The sequence below is a fragment of the Cardiocondyla obscurior genome, linkage group LG24 (genome assembly GCF_019399895.1).
Source record: "Cardiocondyla obscurior isolate alpha-2009 linkage group LG24, Cobs3.1, whole genome shotgun sequence".
NCBI lineage: Eukaryota > Metazoa > Arthropoda > Insecta > Hymenoptera > Formicidae > Cardiocondyla > Cardiocondyla obscurior.
The window spans coordinates 1423794-1449229 of NC_091887.1; the positions used below are offsets into that span (position 1 = coordinate 1423794).

The 25436-nt window shown below is 41.3% G+C and overlaps 1 protein-coding gene across 1 annotated transcript in view; it reads right to left on the reverse strand.

The window, feature by feature from the left end:
• LOC139111615 (zinc finger protein rotund) overlaps positions 1 to 25436 on the reverse strand; it is a 105212-nt gene that overhangs the window by 49902 nt on the left and 29874 nt on the right. Inside the window, exons 3-5 of the mRNA XM_070672029.1 lie at positions 23700 to 23768; positions 23566 to 23617; positions 4302 to 4477 (exon numbers count right to left, since the gene is read on the reverse strand). Of these exons, the coding sequence (XP_070528130.1) occupies positions 4302 to 4477; positions 23566 to 23617; positions 23700 to 23768 (297 nt within the window). The remainder of the gene's footprint in view (positions 1 to 4301; positions 4478 to 23565; positions 23618 to 23699; positions 23769 to 25436) is intronic.

A 25436-nucleotide genomic window follows, 5' to 3' on the forward strand; every position in this document is an offset into this window, starting at 1 on the left:
TTAAATCGGTCCCCAAAGTTGCGACTTTAAAATCAATCTTCCGTCTCCCAACGTAATCCGCGAGGTCTCACGGCAAAACAGAATGAGCCCGAGGAATGTCGAAAACTTTCGGCCGGATAGAACGACCGGCGGGAGGATCCCGGCGACGCGCGGAGCGACAACGAACTCGATTAATCGTAGAAGACATTAGTGAAACGAGCGTGACAGCACCGTTGCGCGAGATGAAGCATAATTCTACTTCCTGCGTTATTGGGGGCGTGGTGATTGCGGCAATTTGTGAATTCCTGAATTTTTAACGTAAGTCCGTACTCCGCCGCTCCTCTCGAGCCTCCCCCTCCTCGTTCTCGCGTCGCATTCAATCAGTATTACAACTAATCGAGAATAAATTTACCGCCGACGCTTTCTCGCGTAGCGTGAACAATCGTGCGAAAAAAAATTTCTGTTACGAGTCCGGAAAGATAGTAATTTACGAAATACCTAAACTATAAATAGATTGATTTATGACGGCAATTAACGGCGTAAAAATTTTACCGAGTGCGCCTCACAATTTTTCCGCCGCCTTCGGAGTTTAATAATCCGAATTGCATTACGAGAATTAACCCACAGCGAAGGCTGGAGATGGTACTAATCGAATTACATTTCTCTACATGGTACAACGATAACAATACTTTTTATCTTATCATTACACTGTATAATATCGGTTTTATATTAGTCTGCTTTTAATTCGACATATATAAACGGCTGTTTATTCCCAATCTCCAGTAAAAATCTACATTTCTAACATAACTTAAATTTCTTTCTTTTTTTTTTTTTAATGCTTGCACTGTTCTTCTCCGTTCTTACTCTCTTTTTGATGGACCTACTCCTCGAAAGGATATCCGATAAAGAGAAACGATTATAACGAGAAACTACCACTTTGTAACGTGCCGCGGAGGCCGATTAATCGCGGAGAATCTGCTGGTACCGTTGCACGAAATCTGTGTAATTTGTAAACTTTTTTACCGTCCGCAAATGTATAATTTGATTCGGTTTAATCTCCGTCTGGAACGCGACGCAGCCGGGACCGTCAGCGAGTACTTATTACTGTGTAGGGGAAAGTGGAAATAAAACGTAACAGTCTTTAGATCCGATCGGTTTTTGTTAAGTCAGGAATAAGAATCATTTCGCGGGAAGTTATCCAAGTAAAGAACGAGAATTTTTTTTTTATATCTACGTATCTAGAATTACTCTACGCGCAGGAAATATATTCGAAGATTAGCAAAGTATTGATTAAAACACTGTTCGTTAAAGAAAAAAAAAAAAAAATATATATATATATTAATTGCATTAGATATATAATTCGGCAAATAATTTTACAAATAACATTACAGGAAAATAATTAAAAACGTTCTTAACATTTTAATAAAGTCGTTTCTTATCAGATTATTATACGTTAGCAATTATTAGTACTGCGGATAATAATATTAATACTGCGGTTATTTTTCCTTCGATTTTGAGCAAATTGAATAACTATTTGGAATATTTTTGTTATATTTAATATGCATGGTGACACAAAATCGTTTCGCGCGGCGATAAAAGACAATATTGTAATTATACATATACCGCGTTATAATTACCCGCGATTTAACATTTAGCAGAACATAGTAACGACCGAAAGTGACAAGCGGCCAGACGCGCGTGTTATCATTTTATTAACGGATGTCGTTGTCCAAGCGATAAGGCTGCCGGGCGATTAAGAGACGGCTCTGATTAGTTATTAAAGCGACGATGGAAACTGCTCCAGCGAAGCGGTTTCTGCGTAGGGTTTGGATTTGTTCGTTTACTAATTTCGTGCTAATGAGTGGCGTGCCGCGCTGATCGGTCCGCACCTTAACGATTATCCTTCTATTGCTCCTTCCGTTCCTTCTGGGAACGCCTAACGGAATAAATCACGCATATACACACGTGCAGTCGGCCTTAAATAAAACAAAAAAAAAAGTAAACCAACAAAAGAACCCCCCAAAAAAAGTAAAAAAAAAAAAAAAAAAAATATTCTTCATTGAGATATTTCAGGTAACGGACAGGAGGAAATTGCGGGATTTTCTTGACGAGCGATGTCTCTCGATCCACGACAAATTAACCCCCTCCGTGTCACATTGTATCTAACGTGTGGCAGATATATGTGCAATAACTGGTTTTAATCGCCGGGTTTCGTGTTTTGCCCCAGTTCCTCTCCCCCGCCCCTTCCGTATCGCGAAACGGGACCGAGAAGCGTCGATGCACCGTACCGGCCTCCGGTGTATGATAATCTACCCTATTATGTATAAGCATTCGGTGAATATCGTTAAGTTTTAACGATCCGCCTTATGGAATGTCACGCGTCGCGTCCTTCAAGTCGCCTGGCTATCACTTTCTACCTTTCGGTCTTTTTCTTTCTTTCTCTCTTTCTCTCCTTGTCTTGTTCATCTCGCGCTGTCTTTTTTTTTTTTTCCTTTTTATCTTTGCGACGCACAGCCGTTCGCCGGTAATTATCGTGGAAAGCGTGGAAAGTTGTAAACTTTAACGATTGTCTCTAAACGGCTCGTAAAACGTGCGTTAACGAATTTGCGAAACTGGAATCCATCATCGGAGGCATAAATCGTCAACCTGCGAGTGCGCACGGCCGGGGCAGGCATGGAAAGTGTCGCGACTTGGCGGCGGAAAATTTTCTCGAGGTCAGGTCTCCTCGTTCTCGTATAAACCCTCGCAGTGCGCGAACGAAATCTTAAAGCCGCAAAAGGACGACGCTGCATCTTTGATAAGAGTTTCAAGATCTTTCTCAAACCCTCCCGCAAACCGACATTAATAATAAGATGATGTCCCGCGCGCTGATAAGATAGAAAGCGTCTTTGGGCCGGAGAGAGCCCCCGATCAAATATGGAAAGAAAATCTACAGAGGAAATGTGATATCAATTTGTTACAATACTTAATTATTTCATTCCTCGACATGCCAAGCTTTTAGATTATTTTTCTGCCAAATTTTGCAAGAAGAAAAATACTTAATGATTACCACCGTTTGTTGTAAAAAATAATATTACAAACGAAAAAATATCGCGGATAGATAACTATTTTATAATTTTTCTCGTCTTTCAGTTGAAGTACTGAAAAGATAACATTGTAGTTTTTATTGTGTATCGCGGGATGCAGTCTCTTAATAGCGGTAATTTTATTGGTTTATTGTGCCAAAGAAATTTCGATATTCTCTAATGGAAGCCTGAGGAAAGAGCTGAAATTCTACGGGTCATTAAAATCGCTCGTAAATTCACTGGAAAATGAAAAAAAAAAAAAAAATATTTCGACCATTTCTCTTTTTTAACCCTTTACTGTTAACCATAAATATCTATTTCCGTAACAAAAGAAGAAAAAAATTAGATAGTATATAATTACGTGTCAAATATTGCATAATAAACACGAACCTCCGTTACAGAATTGGTTATTCTCGTAAAAGAAAATTTTTTTTATACGAAAAGAAAACGTATATATTTCGTTTAAATTTTAAATTGCATAAATACGAACACGCGCAGCATCACTTTCGTATGTAAAAATTTTTCATGCAAGTTTAAAATAAAATTCCTCGTTAATAAGCCTTCAAAAGCAGAAATTTCGAGTTAACTGCGACAAGTATAAAAAAAATTTATATATATAAATAAAATAAAAAACAAAGGAAGAAAGAAAAAGGAATAACGCTACATTTTTTCCCTTAAACAGAAAAGAAAGCCTAACCAGTATTAAGGATAACCGATAACGGTAATCTGTAAAAAGGAGAATGCCAAAGTGCGACGAATCAATTTTTACGGTTATTTTTTTCGAAACGTGTTTAAACAGCGTTTACCTATGCTCCAAATAATGGGACCACTATTTTCCGGAAATTGACGCGTGTCCTAAACGTAAAGAAATGTTGCACGTCTTAATATTAACGTCATAAATCAGTTTACTTATTTAGAGACCCTTCAGAGAGGAGTAAAAAGACGATAGAAAAGAACTGAAATCAGCCTCAACAAAAAAAAAAAAAAAAGAAAAAAAGGAAGAGATTCTTGGCGCCTGCTATTTATGATAGATATATAAAAATATCAATATTCAAGGGACGTGACATGTGCTCTTCGTTCTACGAGGTACAGATACGTTACCGATTATGTCGAAGGTGTCGAAGAATCGGCAAACAAATTACAATCGGCCCATCCCAGCCTAACGTATTAACGCCGTAACACGGAATAGCAGGTAGCGATTTACAACGTTACCTAAAGCTGCGCGGGGACGGTGCCGAGATTAGGGTCGGGTCTTACCTGCGGGCACATCTTGCATTGGTACTTCCTCGGCGGATGCGAATGAGGTCCACCAAGATGGGAGTTGAGATGCGACGGATGAGATGGTTTCACGGTGAGTGGCTGTGGTACCACCAAAAGACTGGCTGGCGGACTTCCGCTGCTCGAGCCGCCGGCGCCTCGATACTGCTCATCGCCTGCAATCATTCAGATTCGAGACTAGATATCAGGATCGCCTTGAGTGACGATTGTCATCGAGGACAAGAAACGCGCCGCTACGTTCGCCAAGCGCCGCTCTACGCGCGGCGTTTTAATTACCCTCGATTATTTCCATCCCGCGACCTACTTTGATCATAAAGCGCGCTACCTCCGGCCGGAAAGCGAGATACGCAAGCTAACCATAGCAATCATCAACGTTTCCCAAGTACTTAATTGAATGCTGATTACAGATTGAGCGCGCGACGTATGAGTTATTGATGCGTCTTACCCGTGAGATTGTCTGATAAAATAGTTGTTTTCTTTTCCTATTTTTTTTTTTTACAACTCGTAATTTGCCCCGAGTTAAAGTGCGGAGCAAGGTGTTGAATACGTCGTCATTCTTTATCTATTATTAATATCCGATTATAATTAAAGCGTACGCAATAGATCGAGCGAAGCCGCTCGCAGTCCTGCGCGATAAGAGGCTTATCGCGCGGAGAGCGATTTCGACAACGTTATTGCGACGAGTTTATCGGCAATTCATCGGCAAATCTTGCTAGGCTCGGGGAGGGAAACAATTTCTCGCTTGCGTTCCTCGGCTGCGTTCGTCGCGACGAATAGTACGGCACGCATACGATTATTTGCGTCCACACGTGCAGGCGCGCGGACCGACAATGATACCGAGAAAGAGGCACACGGACGGCCGTAGCGACTGACGCAACACTCGGCCGGCTCGCAACCGTGTGCAAGGGGGCAAGGATCCTGGCGGGTTGCAAGGACGAACGATCCTGCATTACGAGTGTGCCTGTCATTAAGACGAGTTCTCAATATCGATCGGCGCGTACGGACGACCGAGCGGTGCTTCTCGGTCGACAGGTTGAGTTGGCTGTATCATCGCGGCGGCCGTGGTCCGTTTGCCGTGTCCCGCTACTACTTTGCGCTCTTACGCATCGACACTTAAACGCATCACGCTCCTTATGCATGCAAGCCTGCAAAAATATGCCGTCATCCTTTCGGCGCGAGACAGCGAGAGGCGCTACTCGCGATGCGTTCCCTCTCGCGCCGTTCGTATCCACCGGGGAAGATAACTCGGCCCGATAGAGGCGAGGCGATAAATATCTTAGACACACGGCCGATTTATTTGCTCCGCTCGAAACGTTGCTTTCTGGAACGAGTTGTCAATTGCAGAAACTCCTGACAAGGCAGGGGGGAAAGGGAGAGGGGAGGAAAGAGAGAGACTTGCCCGCCACACTTTGGTTTGCGTTAATAACTTCCGAGATACTTTCGTAATTACTTCTGTCAAAACTTTTTGGAAACAAAAGTGCGCGTTTGATTATTTAAAATTGAAACACTTTACTTAGAAGTTCTACGTTGTATTTCGCTGATAGTACAGGGGGGTTATATCATTTTTGGATTTTAAATTTATAGTCTATGATTCACGGCGGAATGCAGATTTAATTTATGATTTTAATTAAGGTGACGAAATACTTTTTGGCGCAAGACGCACGCAACGATGTATGTGTTAACATACACGTATAATATAAGTATAAATATACCGCGTGTAAAATTATGCATAGAAGTCTTGCGTGAATTATAGATCGTTTGAAGGGGCATTCGAATATATCGTTAAAAGCGTAATCGTATAGATTTTAAACTTCTAACTAATGCATAAGACAGTGATCATTAGCTAATCTCAGCGACCATAGTGTCGAATTACAAGATTAACATTAATTACGAAATTACTTCTCTTTGCGGGAAGGGATCCCTTCCCTTCTTGAAGAAAATCAGCGCGCCAGCGATAAGAAAAAAAATCCCGAGCGGAAGCATTATCGGTTTTAAACGAAGGAAGTTATAATAAATTACATACTTGATACGTTTCCTGTCAATAATAGAAAAGTTCGGCCTTGTGCAGCGAGTAAACGCCTTAAACGCGGAGTATCCCGCTCGCTCGGACACTGGTCTGAGCATTTTTACGGCTCGGCCGTGTAACAAGAGAGAAAGACGCGTCTGTATTATATTTTTAAATTCCGGTTTGCATGTCGCAATCTGAATGAAATATCATTTCTGTCTCAGTTTTACAAAGCGTTGCAAAATTATATATATATACAGATATATATATAAAAAAAAGGAAAGGTGGAGAAGGAAAGAAAAGAGAAAAAAAAAAAGAAGAAGGAAACTAATGATTCGCATAACCACCCCCCCTCTTCCCTCTATTAATGACTTCATAATTTATTAATAGCTAGGCTCTTTTACGTCGCGATCGCCGGCTCGCGCGCATCCTCCGCTCGTTAAGTTCAGTTCAGAAGCGAGGACCCTTCTCCCGCAAGGACAGGGCATCCCATGACTTTTACGACAATGCACGTCGAGTGCGTTCGGTAAAGTGTGCGCGTAGGCGATGGAAGATGCGCCTCTTTGAAGCCGACGGCCCACGCGCGTCGATTTCGCTTACAACCGACGTTAAACGCGCAAAGGATATTCGCGCGAGTTCTTGTACGCCGGGCGTGTTACGTGCTTAGAGTGCCGGGTCGCGTGTAATTAAAAAAAATAAAATAAAATAAAATAAGTAGAGCAAGAGATAAACATAATTGCCGCATGATCTGTTTATTTAAATTTACACGAATATAAAGGTGCACTTTATAAAACTTCATCTCTCGAGCTGACGCTTGATATCGATAGTAATTAATTGATGATAACGTCTGAACTGACGGCTATTTGGAATTTAGAACGAATCTTTCAGGCACAAATGTTTATTTTAGACTGTCAGATTAAATAGCATTGATCTATATAAAATAAACGTGGTGTATTATGTAATATTGAACGTATGGTACTAATGTAATACTAAATTTGATAAAATATTATGTTCCATTACATATAAATATATATCATATGTAATATATAATATACAGACACGTCGAGATATTGCATTTTGTATCCACATTGTATTTAAATTGCCTTAATTAGGTAGTGCTTCTTTAGATCGGAGCGGCGATTAAATGAATCAACATTTGTGCGGAATTGAAGTAATCGCTACGCGATGATGTTGCGGCATAATGAGAAAATCGCACGAGTATAACAAGTATAATATCGAGCGCAGCATCAAAGTTCAAGGCGCGGACGTATTTAATTACGATGCGATTCCCAATAACTTCGCCGCTGATAGCCATGCCGACTTACGTAACACCGAAAACTAACAGGTAACGTGCGTATATCGCAGAGCGTGCGATACACTTTACCTCCCGCGTGCATGTCGTGCGAAATCCATCTGCCGTCGACGCGGCCTTCTTTTCCCGCCTAATTGCTTCGGCGCATGGTGTTACGCAATCGATAAGCGCGCATAAATTACGAGAAACCATAATCAGGCGAGCTGAGACAGGTGTAGACGGTAGCTATTTCCGAAGCTAGTTAAACAAACCTCGGCGCTATTAATATGAATTTATTATATTTCACACATTGCTTACCGTTTGCGCTCCGACAGCGATCGTAATTTTTTTTTTATTTATTTTTTATCTTTCTTCCTTAACGTACCTTTTACGAATGCCACGCCGAGGAAAAGAATTTTCCCTCCGCCTTCCCTGACGCGACAATCACACGCGAGTCATAAACATTATCTGGCTCGATCTCCCTTTGCGGACGGCGTTACTTGGGTTTACAAATGTTAACTATATGCGCGTTATTTTAATATTAAAGCGGCACGAGGTGTTTTGTCACGGGTGGACGGCGCACGTGGGCTATTTATCAATCCCGCGCCGCGAGGTGGTTGAAAATTCGCACGTTATTTTTCCTTCCTTCTTTCTCTTTGTTTTTTCTTTTTCTCTCTCTCTCTCTCTCTCTCTCTCTTTTTCTCGCACTATTAATTTCGCGCGGGCGCGTGATAAACTTGAAACTTCGAGGCGTAGAGTCCGATTTGCCGTCGGATAATCGGCCCCCGGACTGCGCGATTTGCTTCCAAGAATAAACGTTCTGCAAATCATCGTCCCCTCGATTCTCGGCAACGATTCGCAGATTCGCGCCGCCGCTCTTTTCGCCTAATCGACCAATCTCGAAACGCACGAGATATACGTAACGTTCTCCTCGCGGCATAACTAATTGATCTTTCCAGCGCGCTTGAACTCGATAATTATCATTTACATGCGTGATCCCGTGCGCGCGAGAGTCGCGGTACACTTTGGTCGCCACCTCTCCTCCCGTGCTGCATGCAGCACACATCACCGAGGAAAAAAAAAAAAAGAAATAATAAAAAAAAAAAAAAGAACGAGGAAAAAAATAATGCGCGAGACCCGCGTAGGCCTCGAGATAAGATGCGCTACACCTGTTTGCAGAAGTCAGGACAGGCGTATGAAAATAAGGATAAAAGCGAGCGAAAATGTAAATGGAACTGGACGTGGATGCGAAAAAAAAAGGGGGGGAAACTGGCGAGTTTGCAGCGCGCGTTCGTGGAAACTTACTTCTCCTCGTAATCCACGTAATCTCCACGCAATTCTTTATACGTGACATCTTGCCCGGACAACCTCGCACCGCTTCTAACCATTCCGAAATTTTTCTCAAATCCCAATGTTTTACGTTTTCTATTATGTCACATTTGAAACGAGGTGTACCTGAATCGCCGTCAATTTAAGTAAAGATCAAAAAGAAAAAAACTATTATACAATTAAAATACAGATAACTGTCTGAAATGTTTGCAAAAAGAGTTAGTTACGTCATTTGAACGTAATTATTATTACGGTTAAAATAAAGGAAAAATAAGTCGAAACGGAAATCTTGTGTCGACTCCGGTCCTTTTTGCCGAATCCGAAATAGATTCATCTTATTCTCGAGCCTCGGCCTTTGCCACGATAAAAACGACGGTCGGAAAAGGTCAAAATATTTCTCTCGAGCGGTGCGGCGCGATAATAATATATTTTCGCGAAACTCGCTCGCGTTTAATCTTATACGAGGGTATTTTCGCGCACGTGGTTCGGTCCTCGCTGGCTGGCAAAATACAGCGGCATTCAAGAGTCATCTCTCGCTTCCATCCGCGGGCTTTAAACGCGCCACACGCGCTCGTGCACGCACGCGTTCATTTCGGCAGCGTAAATGACGTATGATGCTCTACGCACCTCCCGGCGTTTTTGCGGTACGTAATTTTAATGGAATTATCGCGTCTCTTTCGACGCACACGCCAAATAAAAGCCATTTTCCCTCCTCGCGTTTGACCCTTTTTTTTTTTTTTTTTTTTTTTTTTGTTTCTTTTAATTTAACCAGCGCATCTCGTTAGCAGTCCGCGTGTCTCTCGCTTTGGCTTTACGTAAAATCATTTACTTTTTTTCTTTTTTTTTCGACGTATATGCCAAATGTTTTTATAAATTAACATACATTATAAATTGCACTATGTTTGGATGAATAAACACGTGAAACTTTTCTGCAAACTTTAATATAAATTATTAATGGTGCAATGCATGGATGTATTTAAATTTCAATAAACTTCATTGCTAGATATTGTCTACGTGCGAGTGGATCTGCTATATTCGATTATGCAAATAGTAAAACGCATAACGTTTTAGACAGAATTTAGCACAAAGGTAATACGACAGATTTCTTATTGCGCGTTCGCACTTTCACATCTATCAATTTTTATAGTACAGTCTAAACGATTTCATGATTATTCATTGGAACTTGGCGTTGCAATTTTTAAATTACCTCTTTTTTTATTGGATTACAAGTTTATACACATGTTTTATTCACACTTTTTGCGTTTCCGTTAACCAAATAAATCACTAACGAGGAATCCTTTACATAAATGCCTCAATTAAGAATGTTTAATTGGACAAAAAAAAAAGAAGTGCAAAACAATAAAATCCACAGTAACAATCACGATTACGAAGACGTTACGAAGAAAATTGTAGAAAAAAAAGAAAAAAAAAAACAATTTTAAAAAACGTATATATTTAAAGTAATATTGTGAGAAGTTTCGGTCAATTGAACTGGTCCTCTTCTCTAGCCCGACTCGCGGGAGGCTCAAGTTAATAATAATCGTGGGAACGCGGCAATTATATCCATTGCAACACATTTAATTTGCCAGCTGCGTCATACCTCGTGTGACGCAGGAAGCCTCTCGATAAATCGACGTGCCGATATTCCAGCAAAGGAAAACGAGATCAGAATATATATTTGTAATACGCCGGCACGTTAGCCGTGAAAATTAATTTGTACTTCTTTTTTTCCTCGCAAAGTCTAACATAAGACAAATGTAACACCGGTAACCGTTCGCGAAGTAAGCCGCTTCTATTAATAAATTTCCTCGTACAAACGCTAAAAGACAATAATGAAATAACGTAACGTGATAAAAAGTATACCTGTGCCGGCTTAGTCGGCGATTTGTCATGCGACTATTTTTGTGCCGCAATATTTTTCAAATGGCGAAGATAAAAGTCGTACATAGTATTTTTTTTTTTTTCTTTCAAATGCCGCGGCGCGGAATGCAAATTTGAATGAATTAAATCCACGTGCTATTGTCGCCCGATTCGTCCCGAGCTTCACGGCAAGTCATAAGTGCATCCACGCCGTGTCGCGGCCTGCACTTGTCTCCCAGTCCTTAATGAATATTCACCGTTCACGCGAGATCGTCGCGAATCGATCCTGACGTCATGCCTAGAGTCGATAGGATCAAGGATCCTGCCTCCGCTCTCCGCATCAATATTGCACCACGGGGCAATCTGTGCGCGAGATGCATCTCGTCGGTCTTTCAGTTTACTTCGCGGACTCCTCTCGGAATTTCGACCGTCCGTGAGTTAGCGGCATACCAAGCTTCAGGGTCGCATTAGTATTAACAAGATAGAGATTTACGAAGAAAAAGAACAAGAAAAAAAAAAAAAGAAATTAAATAAATAAAAAAGAAAAAAAAACCCCCCAGACGATATCTTCAGACCGAATTATTTACGAGTGTACAAATTATATGTACCGAAAACTATGCTCGTGCCCATCGCGCATTTATGTTCGCGCCCATTATTTAGATTTACATACATCGAAAACACCGTGTATTTGGAGCTATTTGTGTACGCGGCTTCATATAAGGTGGACGCTAATGTTGAGGTCGGTAGTAAATTATGCAAATAACTCCTGCTAGGAAAATGTCAGTGGTTGCGGACGACGGTCGATCCATCGACTTGCAATCGGGGTCCGTTCGATCCGTTCGTCCAGCTTGCGGGAAGCCGGGCCACGGGCGGAACGGAGAGCGAGGTAAAATCAGAGAAAGAGAACGGGACGGGAAGGGCGGGAAAGGGAAACGGCGCATGAGATTATGAGAAGGAAAAGAGATGTAAGGCAGCGCGCGTTGGATGTGACTAATGCGAAACGGTCCGGCGATACAAGCGGACGGATGTAAATGGAGAACGCGCGCGAGCGCTATAATCACGAGGAGAATGATACGTTTTCCGATAAAAACAAATTCGCGTCTCGAGACGCGAGTGCATTACTTCACATTACATTCATTTATTTCAAGTAAATTACCGGTCTTGGGTAAATGGGCGTTGCAGTATCTTGTGTTCGATGACACCGCGAATTTGTAGGAGAAAAAAAAAAGAAAAAAGATCTTTACAATCAACAAACACCTATCGATCTCTTCGAAATTATTTGCTCGCGCGCGTTAAAAAAAAGAAAAGGTAATAATCATTATTCAAACGTTTAGGGAATTCGCAGTCGCAGTTCGTTTCTTCGCAAAGGGAAAAGAAAAGAAAAATTCGACATCGGAAAGAATCTTTTTATTTTTTATTTTTTTGCATTTAAACAAACACGCTCGTTCCTCCGCAACCTGATTAACTGTATCCGGGATTATTAAATCTCTTGTTTGCGCGACGCGGTTTACTTTTGCTTCTTTGTATATATACTCCAATCGGCACTGTGAAATAGATATCATCGATAGCACGTAGAGCGGAACGATAATGACACGTTTGATTTACACGTGTGTTTGACTCGACGTATACGTACTTCAATCCCTATGTGTCCGACGGGAAATATATGTCCCACTTGCAATTTTTCTTCGTAAGTCCGTTGAGATCTGTTCCATCTTCCCTGCCAAAAAGGAAATTGCCGAAAAAAAAGCAGTAGAGGGAATAAAAAAGAACAAAAAAAAAAACCATTTAATTCGATCGCGAGAGAATCGACGGTGGAAAAAGGACCACCGCGGAATCGCGTTCAGTCAACTTTAAAACGGGCTCTAATCCAATTTGAATTCGTAGATTAACTATCTATATTTAATGTTGCAAAGGATAAATTAATTATCACTTGTCACTTCGCGTCACGCGACAACGTAGTCCTAAATCGATATAATTACGTTATCACGCATCGCGGACGAAAAGAATAGGTACTTGGCGTATTAAAAAAAAAAATCAACGACAAAATATTAATATATAAGATTAATATATAATTATATAAGAAACATAATTTCTGTCGTGGATTTTTTTTTTCCTACTAGCACATGACAATGGTTGCGCAGCAGTATGTCAACGTTTTCGCGCGAATAAATCGACGTGCATTTTTGTCGATGAGACCGCCACGCGTATGCGAAGCTATTATTTTAACTTAAAAGATTCGGAGACGGAGTGACGGCCAGAATAGAAGTCGAATGCAGTTCTAGAGAAAGAGAGAGAGATCCGCGAGGTCACCGCGACGCTTCGTAACCATAAGTCCGCCCGGCAGCATTAAACTACCATTGTGGTGCGTGTATTTGTATACGTCAAACCGGTCTCGGAAACGATTTTTAAAGTCTTCGGGAGCAGATCGATCGACCCGCGTCTGGACGTTACATATATATATATATATATATATATATATATATATATATATATATATATATATATATATATTTCGAGAGGATATTTTCGAATAATTTCGTCATGCGCTAAACCGGTTGATGGAAAGGGAGAGAAAAAAAAAGAGCCCCGACAAAAATGCAAGTTCTCATCAGACGCAATTCTTAAAACCCGTCCTATTATATGCGCCGTCCAGGTAGACACGACAATTCTAAAGTTCGATCTTGTAATTGCTTGTTTTCGAGCGAAATTTTTCTGTCTACGGCAAAATGAGATACGCGTCTCCTAAGACGATTAATTAGTATTGCGTTTCGTTACACATAACAACCCAATTATGGCGCTGCAAGTCGGCCGTGGCAGGCGGAAAGTTTTGCATTATTCCACAATCGGGCATAACAATATTTATAAGTGTCGCGCGATTTAATCACCGTGATCGGAAAGATCCTTTCTTGAGCATAATATACCGTCCGGTGAATTCCAAGCGCGTCGCGAAGCTCGTCTCAGGTTTCATGGGGAATATTAATATTGCCTCGGTAAGTAAAACGCTTCCAAATAACCGATTCTTAATTTATGTTTCATATACGGTTCGAGAAAAACATTCGCAATGTAACATACATTTTCATACAATGCAGTCGTTACTTTGAAGATTAACGCGCGTTGCATATCGGAGAAGACATCGGAACGAATCGTTTTCTGTCGCGCTTTTTTTCTCTCTCTCTTTTTTTTCTCTTTTTCTTTTTTTTTCGCTCTTTATCTGCGTTACATAGACATGACGATTTCATTGACGTCGAACAGACCGTTCTAAACGGCCGGATAATAAAAAATAAATCACCGGCGGAATTATTGACGAGCGTGACGGTATCGATTATCCGGTGCGAAAGGACACAGGACGATTTCGGCGAAGGTTAAAAGCGCGATATGAATTACGCGTGACGTTGATAATAATTCGCGACAATAATAGGGGAAGACCGATGATTGGCGGGATTAATTTTCGGCCGCGACGTAAAATCCATTTGCTAATCGCGACGCAATACCAGGCGACATAATCGTTATTTCTCGTTCTGCGAGCCGCCTGTCCGGCCGTCTCCCGGCGCGAAACCTTCAATTCGCACAATTTATTTAAATTTACAGCTCCCTTTTTCTCGCCGTCGTAAAGTTTATTTATTGCCGCGTGTATATCGCCGGACGCGTGACGGCCGTTATTGACAGAAAATGAGCGTCATTAGCCTGTCCATTTGTACGTATTAAACGAATCAATTTGACATTACGACTAGGTTGCGTAATACCTGATAACATTACGATCGACGGCGAGCCCGTGAACAGGAGTAAGATCGTTTTCGCGAGGGCGGTCTTGTAAGAGCGCGGATTCCACTCGTTTCCGATCGATAGAACGCCGCGGCGTCGCGATATAAAATCGTGAAACGACGTCGTAAAATGCGAGCACGAAGAGAGACCTTTACTCATGGTAAAATCTCTGGAAAAACCGCGTCAAACCGACGCGGTGACGGGAGAAGGGCAGACGAGGAAAGCGAGAGTGGAGAAGTCGTAAAAACACCTCGAGTACTGATCGCGGAAACTAGACGATCGCTAGACAGCGACTACGACCGCCGTAGTCAACGACGTCGATTTTGGAGAATTATGCGAGATGACGCGGATCGAAGGAAACTGGATATTTTACGTCACCTCTCGTTGCCTTAAATATCAATTTCGCTGTCCATTTATTAATATTTCAATAGAGTAGTAACGTCAAGTTTCGAAATCATAAATTAATAAAGATCGAAGCCTGTATTCGTGAAACAAAACTTCAGAAATGCAGGAAATATTATTCGTCATTAAAATTTTTAATTTCATAAAGTAATACCGACCTCCGTCGATTATAAATTTAATTAATTCTTTTTTTCATCCGCAGAATAAATTGTTTGCGAGGTCGCGTCGGCATTATTTAGCATTTAATATAAAATATTGAGCATCGAAAAGTAAAACTTGGCTAAAAAGCTTAGAAGCTAACGTATTATAGTTTTTGCTTTTATTAAGAAAAAAAAAAAAATGTGACATAACTGCCGGATGAAATAATTCCTTTTTTCTCGCCTTTCAGGAATTCTCGTCGCACCCTCGCGCGTCTATTTTCCCCCTTTCTTCTGCCTCGCGTGCACGACATAGACTCCAACTTTTAATTGACCCCGAACTCTTCGACACGTCGTAACCTATGTCGAGAACACGCTGTAACGGAGTTCTATCCGCGTTCCAACACGTTTCACGTTCTGCATTTGCACAACGTGCTTTGATTCCGCGCCGAGAATAAGTAGCTCTAATTGAATCTCCGTTTATTCGCGAATGCTGAGGTGTAACACCGTGTAATATGCATAAAGTCACACCAAAGCTTTACCATTTCGAACAACTATTGCTGTAATTCGCCGTGATTGTCTCGGTTTTTACAAATAAATTGATTTAATAATTTAACTGATCGAATGCGACGACGTATTTAACAGTAACAGATTAGCGATACTCTAAGCTTCACAGTTAATTAATATTTCATATAATATGCGGCGTATAATTTTTGTTACGACTCTTTAAATTTCGTAGCGGTTTAAATGGACGACGTTGTACAATGTAGGAACACTCGGTAGCGCGAGCGGCGCATGCGTGAAGGTGCGCCGTACTTCACCGGTGGCAGTCTCTCTGCCTTTCCCCCGCGGACCGCTGACTAGGCAACACCTAAGGAAAGGACGCTCCGTTCGAATCGCAAGTTTCGCGCATATTAGACAGCGATAACGCAACCCCGGCGCTAATTATCATCCTCCTATCCATCCTCTGCATGCGGAGAGCACCTACGTCTACCTTTCCACCCTTTAAAGTAAGTCATTTACACGCTCATTACATTCTCCCCTTTACGCCGGTCGCTGCAACGAACGACGCCATTATTCGGGCTCTCTACGATCGAGCTGCGACGGCTGATCGACGATTAATTTCTAGTTTCCAACAGCGATTCTGTAAGTCATCGATATCCCACCACGCGGTAGACAAAAATATCATCGGCAGCTCCGAGAGTCAATTGCCGATCGGTTCGGGTCGGGGCTCGCTCGAAGAGCAAGATATCATCGCCGAGAATCGTGTGTGTTCTAAAGCTTAAAGGGAATAAGGCTATTTTGTGTGAGTGCGTAATCCCGTACTAGCGGGCAGAGGTTGAGACGAGCGAGCGGTATTTACGTTGTTGGCTTGCGCGAGCGGTGTTTACGTTGCTGGCCCACGCGTGATCGCTAACCACACAACCAAAGTACGCGGCGTACGTAACACGGACAACGTTCACGGTGTCGCTTACGCCGCGCGATGGTCGAGCAGCTGACGCCGTACGCGTAAACCTACGGCAATCGCGTAACCTGCGACGACTTCGGGCGGCGTACGAGGTTCGCGCGCGCGGCGCCAGGTCATCACCTCCCGTATAATAATGGCTGACCATATGTATGAAACCAGCGGCGTAACTCGCGCGACCTAACGCTATCGCGTCGCACATAATGGCTGCCGAACGCAGCCGGCAACGGGTCCGTACACGCCTCTCTAAATAATTACATTTCCACATTTACTAATTAATTTATTAACCATCCGAAACTTTTTCTGTTTCAGATTCGGGTGAGAACTCGGAGTATCCTCGTCGCCGCTAAGCAGCGAGAGACAGCATTGCATCGGGAAAACCACCCCAGGACGAATATAAGTTTATTCTTATATGTATATTAAATATATAAAATTATTAGGGACATGCTTAAGTTCCTTTTTTACTTTGGAAAGTGTTCTCTTCGCCTTGATTTGTTACGCGAACGTCGTACAGACAGTCGTGCGATTGTAGTTTAATACTTGCAGTTCGTGAAATGGAGATACAGAGCACCGTGCAATTATAATAGGGATGTATTGAAATGGAGCTACATAAAAAAAGGAAGAACGAGCGCGCCGCGCGTGGCCTTCACACCGTATTCCAGAGTCGCGCGAGCCGGCAGTCGAGCACGTAAACAACAGATAGCGAGCGGAGCTTCGCAAGAAGGTAAATATCCTTACACAGTTAAAAAATAACGTGAGAACTTCGCACATAATATTTGTAACTTCTCATTACGTGGCAATAAAATTTTGTAGCTTTAAATTTCTGTACTATAGCGGTTATTTAATTTTGTGTTACAGAATACTTTTTCTTTCCACGGGCACAGAGAAGTTAAAGGTCTGTTTCGTTCCATGAAGTCATCCTGAGAGGAGGAGGAGGCCTCGGAAAGGCATCCTGCACCGGCGGAGCAACCCAAGGGTAAGCATCGCTTTTTCTCTACGCCAAACTAACAGCCTTATCGTTTTAATAATTAAAAAAAAAATTATTTTAAATTATTCAATTGACAAACTAATTAGAGGCGCGTATAACTTTTTTTTTCTGAACAGTGCAAATTATATTTAGCATATCTACATTAATTTTGTTCTTTGTATGTTACAGATATCGCCAACTCCGCTGGTCAGGAAGTAGCGCATGATTTTTTTATATTTATAAACTTCGGGTGGGAAAAATCATTTCAAAGATCCGCGTCAATCGGGTATTTCGCGAGTCATCATTTACGGATTCATGGCATTAGTAGTATTAACAGCTTTGTAGTTTTGTAGTTTTTATATCTGTTGCAATTTTATATCTATGTACTGTGTAACAACTTCTTTACAGTTTCTTTTTATTTTTTTTTTTTTAAGTGTCGTCGCCGATCGAATACACGAACCACGGTCGGGGTTCGTCGCGAACACCGTATTAAAGTAACCGGGCGTCCGTAATTTATAACATAAATTTTTTTAACGGTGCCGCTAGTAATGACGGGCGAATAATTCACATAAATAATTCGCGCGCGTAATCGCGAGTGTCGCGGGTGTTCTGAGTACATCGAGACCTGTGAAGACGAGATCTGAGTTCTGAGAGGAGGAGCTGGTCTTGGATGGACATCGGGCATCGGTGGAGCAACGTTTGGGTAAATATCTCTTCTTTTTTTTACAACATTAAAATAATATTTCTCTCTATATGTCCGGCTGATTTTATTATCCGAAAAATAATTAAAGAAATCATGAGAAACAAAGATTCACCCGAGTAGAAATTGATTCCCACCGTTACCTAATAATTAGTTAGCCATACGTGGTTTATCTCGTGGCTGTCTAACAAAACTGTCCAGCACCGAGCTAGAAATGTAACACTCGAAACGTACTCGAGCTAGAAAACCAAGATATCTAAACGTTTTTCGTCGCGTACTATTTTATTCCGCGTTCTGACCTAGTCAACGAGACTCGAGATCGCTGGTCACCGGGCCCGCTGACCGCCGCGGTAGTGTGAGTCCGTGCGTGTGTTTACATCTGGCCGGACAATCTTCGCGTTCTAAGAATCCAAGTTCGCAAGGTGGAGGACGCGCGGGCAGCGGACCGCAAGAACCGGTTTGCTCGGCGATTTCGGCAGTCGAGCGAGCTGAGACTAAAACAAAACAGTAAACGAGCACGCGGCGAAAAAAAGTTTAGATATCTATTTAGAAACACGGTCCGCGCTGAACAAGTGACTAGACTACCGATGCTAGACAGACTTTGTTTTTTTAAATGACCACTTTATAAATACTTTCTTATAATTTCTGGCTGGTACCAAGCTAGTCCATTAGTTAAGAAATATATTTAATCTGCGCGATCAAACCACGAGCTGGAAAATTAGATTAACTAAATAAATTTCTTTAGAGAAAATTCTTTTTGTAAAAATGTTTTAATTAATAAAAGTCGCGTGTGGAAATTAAATTCGATAATTATTATTTTATATATATTTTTCATTGTTGTTTTCATTTTTGTGTTACAGATATCGTCCTACCATGGCATCATCGTAGCTGAACTCCACCCGCGTCGCATCTAATGTGAGTCGATTTTTATTTACGTAGGTAGACAACGAATCTACAAGAAAAAATTGTATAATATATATTGTAATATTTGCTGAATTGTAATAATTAATGAGCAGTGCAATCTGTAGATTCGTTCTCTGCAGTAATAATAGTAGCAGTAGTAGTAGTGGCGTAGATAAAAAATACTACAGTCTGAAAAGGGGAAGACGTTTCGTCTTTCTAGACTGTACACTTACATGCCAATCCGTAAAAAAAATCGTTCATAAATAAATCGATCATAAAATATCGTTTTAAATTTGTCTACGTACCGCAACTTTATTCTCGTAATAAAAATTTAATTTAAATGATAAAGTAATGATAAATAAAATTTAGAAAATAATAAAAATTAAACTGACATTCGCTTTCACGGAGCGAAGTGAGAGCCAAGCGAAAAAATTAATCGACATTGCGAAAAAGGGTTAACAATCAATTCGATTCGATCTTAAACAGTTCTTTTTGGTAAGGCAGGCTAAATTTACGTGGCAGACTTTAGTCGCAAAGTTCGCGAGTTAGCTTCCATTGAATCTTTCGAGGATCTTAGGTATGTCTGTCGTTCTTTTCTTTTTGCATCGCATTAATATGAGCAAGAAAAATTATTTTATTCCCCCGTAATACTCTTTCGACCCTAAATAATCGGTACAGAAAATAAAATAGCTCGTTGGGGGGGAAAGAACTTCTCGGCGATAAAGATTATTCCGTAATCAACTATTTTCTTTTCCTAATTGACACTTCAACTGAAATTCGCAAAAGAGGAAAAGCGCATACTTGAATTAAATATATTTGACAAAACATGACGAACTGATTTCCGTATACATCTGTTTACGTGGAACAGTCGGATTTTTATCGACCTGTTTACGAGCCGATTCTACCTCTTCGAATACGAAATGCAATCCGTTTCGTATGTGCGCTCGTACGGGAAGAAATAAGAGTTTGAAAGAGGAAAGCAGGTATAGCGTGTTGTTATTAAAAAAAAAATAACGCTTTTCCCTTCGTCCTCTTTACTCGCGGGATATTTCATTTGTACATTTTTAAGTAATATGAGACGGGACGCGATTTTCCCCATCGCGACATAGAAGGTTGTCAGTACTATTTTTTTTACGAAACTACCTTTATCGATAAAAAAAAAAAATTATTAATTCGTCAAGGGATAAAAGTTTAAGTATTTTTTTTTTTTAATAATTCGATTAAAGTTAGTACAATGTGATTCTCGGGTTTAGTAATTCTCAATGACTAGAAAAAAAGGGGGGTATAAATTACTATGATAAGTGAAAGCCGCGTGTTGCATCAACACCTTGAAAGAGATCGTTACATCGAGTAAAATGTACAGGATCAAGGATAAAGGAAGCGCCGTTATGGATTTGGTAACTTGCGCGAGATACTCAAGATCATTAAAATCATTCACCGGTTGCGTATTAAGATTTCGAGAGACAGCGAAAGACGCGGGATCTCGCGCAATCGTATCTTCTTTTAACGCTTATACTAATAATTCGCGATATTTTACGTTTAAAGAATTCACACGCGCGTCGTGTAGCCAGCGTTCCGAAGGTCGCGATTCAATAAATTATGAGTTATAAATTATTGACCTTCTCGTATTTTTTCGTCAAAACATACGAAAATAAACACAAATAATTTAAAAAAAAAAAACCGCTCGAAAAGGTTATCAATTAATAAAAATCAGAAATTAAGAGGTTAAAACTTCCGTGTAAGAAATATTACGCGTGGAGATCTCAAAGGCAAATAAAATCATTGCGGATTTTTTGCATTATCTAAAGGTAAATAAAATCTACGAAATGTTCGATTTCTCGACCGGCGAAGATACCGTCACGTGATGAGACGCGTCGACAACTTTTACGATCTCTCTCTCTTTCTCTCGAATTCGACTTCGTCGGAATACATGCTCGCCCGGTCAAATAAATCTCACGCGCGTGTTGCGACACGTCCCGTCTGCGAGGCTGGTGTATATCGCGACAGATCACCTGGAGAGGCTGCCGGCGGAGAATTTCCAAACGAGCGACTCGCATTTACTTGACGAGCGAATACGATAATGAGACGGGCGCAAGAGAGGGCCTTGAGGCACCGTCGTCCCACACGTATCCTTCGCCTCCTCCGCTGTATTCACGGCCCGAAATTTCGACGTCATGCGATCCGTACATTAACGGAATAGTCAAGGAGTCTTTGCGCAATTGCCAGGCCGGCGGCTAATTTTAGGGCCCATCTAACGTAAAGCCCCCGTCGGGCACGGTGCGCGAAAACGTTTTCGCCGCTCCGAAACCGAAATTTGGATTTGAGACACGCGATGTGATAATGATCGGTGCGCGCGGTCAGCGTTGAAATCCGACGTGAAATTCGACCCCCGGCCGAAACGGAATTAATGGGAGATAAGAACCCGGGGAGAGAGGAGAAAAATTGAAGGCGGGAGACACATTAGATGATAATGCATGCGCATTTAAAATTCTTCAGAAAATAACAGGAATAGAAATAAAAAGCTAAATATATCGTTTGTTCTTGAATTTCTGTTACACGGGGAGTAATAAAGTCGAGTAATGCTAATAAATAAAGTAATAAAGAATAGTAAGAAAAAAAAGGAAAAAAAAAATGAAAAAAAAAAGAAAGGAGCAGAAATATCGCGGCAATAAATTTTATTTTAATCGCTCAATAAGAACGAAGTTTTCGCGCTGACTGGATAGTGACGTAACGGTGAATGACGACGTCGGATATCGCCGCAATAATATTTGTCGCGGAGGCAAACGCGTCAAATTACAGGGCAATATCGAGGGAAATGTTGCAGGTGGTCGTGCAACTTTTTTTTTTCTTCTTTTTTCGCTTTTCCCTGACTAGTCCGCGTTTTTCTATGGCGTGTATCACTGACGAGAGTCCGTCGATCCTGACGAGAATGGAAGGGTGGCGGGCTTATCTCGTAAATGACCAATCTAGGCCGGTCAAGCGCGCGTGCCATTGGCAGTGAAAAACATGTATTGAAACGCGCCTCTCCTTTTACGTACAAAACCACCGATTGCTCAATCCCTTCAGATAAGGAGGCAGCGCTAAGGGAACAACCGCGGATCGAATTATTATCGAAACTGCCCGATAAGAAAAAAGGAAAAAAAAAAAAAAGATTTTTGTCTCGTAAATTCAGCTCTTTATTCTGACAATGTCGTATTATTGTATCATTCGGATATCTTTCGAAAAATGGTCAAATTAGAGTAAAATTAAGTTTAAAATTTTCTGAAAAATAACTGGCGCAATACTGAATCTAATTTAAAGCGTTATATCTTTTTTACTGATATTCTGTAATTTGCATTTTCGAAAAAAAATATAAATTATCATAAATCGTGCACACGTGAGAAACGTAAAGTCTTTAATCCTGTACACAAAATAGATCACGTTTTATTTAAATGCAACAACCATATTGCAAAAAAATTGCCCGTTTATATGTTTGTTTATATAAATCGCTCATTTAATACTCGATTATAAAAAACACATTTAAATTGGAGGAAGAAAAATACCCCAGAGACTAGCATAAATAATGTCAACAGGTGAAAAATAAGGTACGAGGTGTGAAAAAAAAGATGTTCGTGGCGCAGTCAGTCTACATATTCACTATAGTTCGCTGATAAATTCAGGTTCGCGCGTGTTTTTCTTTCTTTCCTTTTCTTTTTTTTATCCCTTTTTTTTTTATTTACTCGGTGCAGTATCCCTACTCTTTTTCTCCGACTTTTTCTTTCGCTCCTAATCGGCTGTCTTACGTCACGCGTGCAGTCACAACCGGTTCCCGACCAGCGGTTAGATCTTAGGAAGTGTTTGCATCTGACGCGAGGTCGCAACGCCAACAGGCACCAAGACGAAGCGAGATAGGCGAAGTATCGTCCGCGTTATCGCGCGATTTAACTGCCTACGTTGATCCCAATTTTTTAGATAAAAAAAAGTTCCCCGATCTCCGTCTCAATTCACGGCGGATGACGTACGATACGCCTCCAGATATTAGTCATTTGACCGATTCTCATATTTTTTTTTATTTCGAATTTGCAGTCTGCTATTTTTTTTTTTTTTTTTTTTTTTTTAATTAATATTTTTAACCCGACGCTATTTCTATTATAATTCTACCGTTTTCGAGATTAATTATTACAATAGTAAATTTAATTTAATTGCAAAAGTCTATTTGAAATTAATTTTTCAAATACGGACGATTATTAGATGTTAAAAGGAGCCTCGCTTTTTGCCCGCGTTATTGTATCATATTGTAATATTTCTATGCCGGTAATTACCACGCGTAGTATGGCCTTGGCCAGGTTGATAATTTAGATAGTGAAGCGGAAATGCCAATCCCGCGTTAGCGTGACGGTACACGGGAAGGTGACGGGACGTGCACAAGTGTTAAAGACTCACCTTTCTGCAGCTGACCATGGTCCGCGTTCATTTTCGCCTGCAACAGAAAGTGCTGCGCTTCACCAAGTAGAATTAGCACGACGGCCGTGTATATGAAATAGACCACTAAAATATTTCGAAGTGGGTTGTCTCACCTCGTAACCTTGTTTCGCGCCCCGGCCGCCACCCCAGTAGTCGCTTTCCTTGTCGTGCGGGGCGCATTGCTGTAACACAGAGAAAAGCGTTGCTAATTAGTTTTCGCGAGTACCTCCGTCAACTTCCACCTAACTGACTCACGATCGCTTGTTAATTCAGAAAAATATAGTGCGCGAAATTAGAAAAGGAGAAAGAGAGCTCGTAACAATATAATAAAAAAAAAACATTTTTTACTTTTTATTGCGTTCTATTAAAAAGCACATAATTATATTTGTTAATAATTAGATTTTTCTTAATAGTAAATTTTACTATCGATTATTTCGTTAAACGGCGTGCAGATAACTCGGGATACAAAGACATTCGTACACGTCCTTATTTCGTTCGTCATAAATTATTTGACGTTCCGCTAATTATCAGAAGCGTACTTCCGTGAGATTAATTACCCGCGCCACCTTGCGATGGACCAATGGTGACGCACACATTATAGGGTCGGCCACGAGAGCCATCGAAAAATGACCCCGTTTCCCTTCCCACGACCCTTCAAAGCCACGTCTATCCCCCTCGGTACGACCTTCCGCATCTCGACGAAACTCGCGTTAGGTCGCGTACGCCTCCCCGAGACTTCGGGGCCCTGACTGAGCCGCGTAAACTCGGAAAAGTTCGAACCCGCTTTTGCTTGCCGAGGTTTCTAAAATATTAAGGCGTCGCGTACCTTTCCTCAAAACCGTAACAGAAAATAATATCCTCCCCTGCACGAAATATCAATTTTCAATTATACGAAAGTATTCACTGTTGTGATACGAAAGCAGCTTTCACATGCATCGCGAAAAACATGTTATCCGCATCCGGGAAATCAATAAATGAATGAGAAAATATATTTAAAGTATTGAAACTGCCGTTGTGCAAATACGTCGTTCGCTAGCGTATAACAAAAACAATATAGTATATGATAACGAGTCAAACGACAACCGTAGGGGCGCGCCCGTTAATTTACGTCGCCGTCCACTCGTTATTCTTATATTTAAGTTTGACATGTGTCCGATAATAATGAATGCGACCGGGCGATGAAACTTGAGAAGTTCTCGTATCAGCGAAAAATCTCGTGGACCGCGATATCGAAAGAGATATTTATGCCGAACGTTTTTACGACGCCCTCGTAAATATAACCGGAGGTCAAGAAGTCGTACTGGATACAGACGACGATATGGACTGAACCGAGGCACCGAAAAGGGGACAAAGATCGTGTGTACCCGCCCTGAAGAAGGGTCGGCGGTGGCCCTTCGCGCTACAGGTGGCTCGTCAAACGATCCGATTCCACCGGAACCCGCGTAAAGTTTACCGAGATAGGGCAAAGATACGCGTTCATGGATCAAGTGTGGACTGACGATGATGACCCGGGCGAGATCCTCGGCAAGGATCGTACCGTGGGACGGACGTGGAGAAAGGTGCTTACCAACACACGCTAGGTCTTCGATTCACGGGGAAAGTCTACGGGACGAATCGCGTCTATTTTAAAGACGGGAAATCAGAGAAGTCGAGTCGGATGGAAGACGCATACGTTCGAAAGCGATCGACTTCGCCGAGGAAATAGGAAAATATGACGGCGGGGGCGCGAGATTCTCGGTCCTTAAACGCGACCGTGTGTTACCGCGTTGAAAACGGCCGTTCTAAAATAAAAATCTCTACCGGATATCAAAATAACGTATGTGTAATACATAAAAAAAAAAAGAAAAACG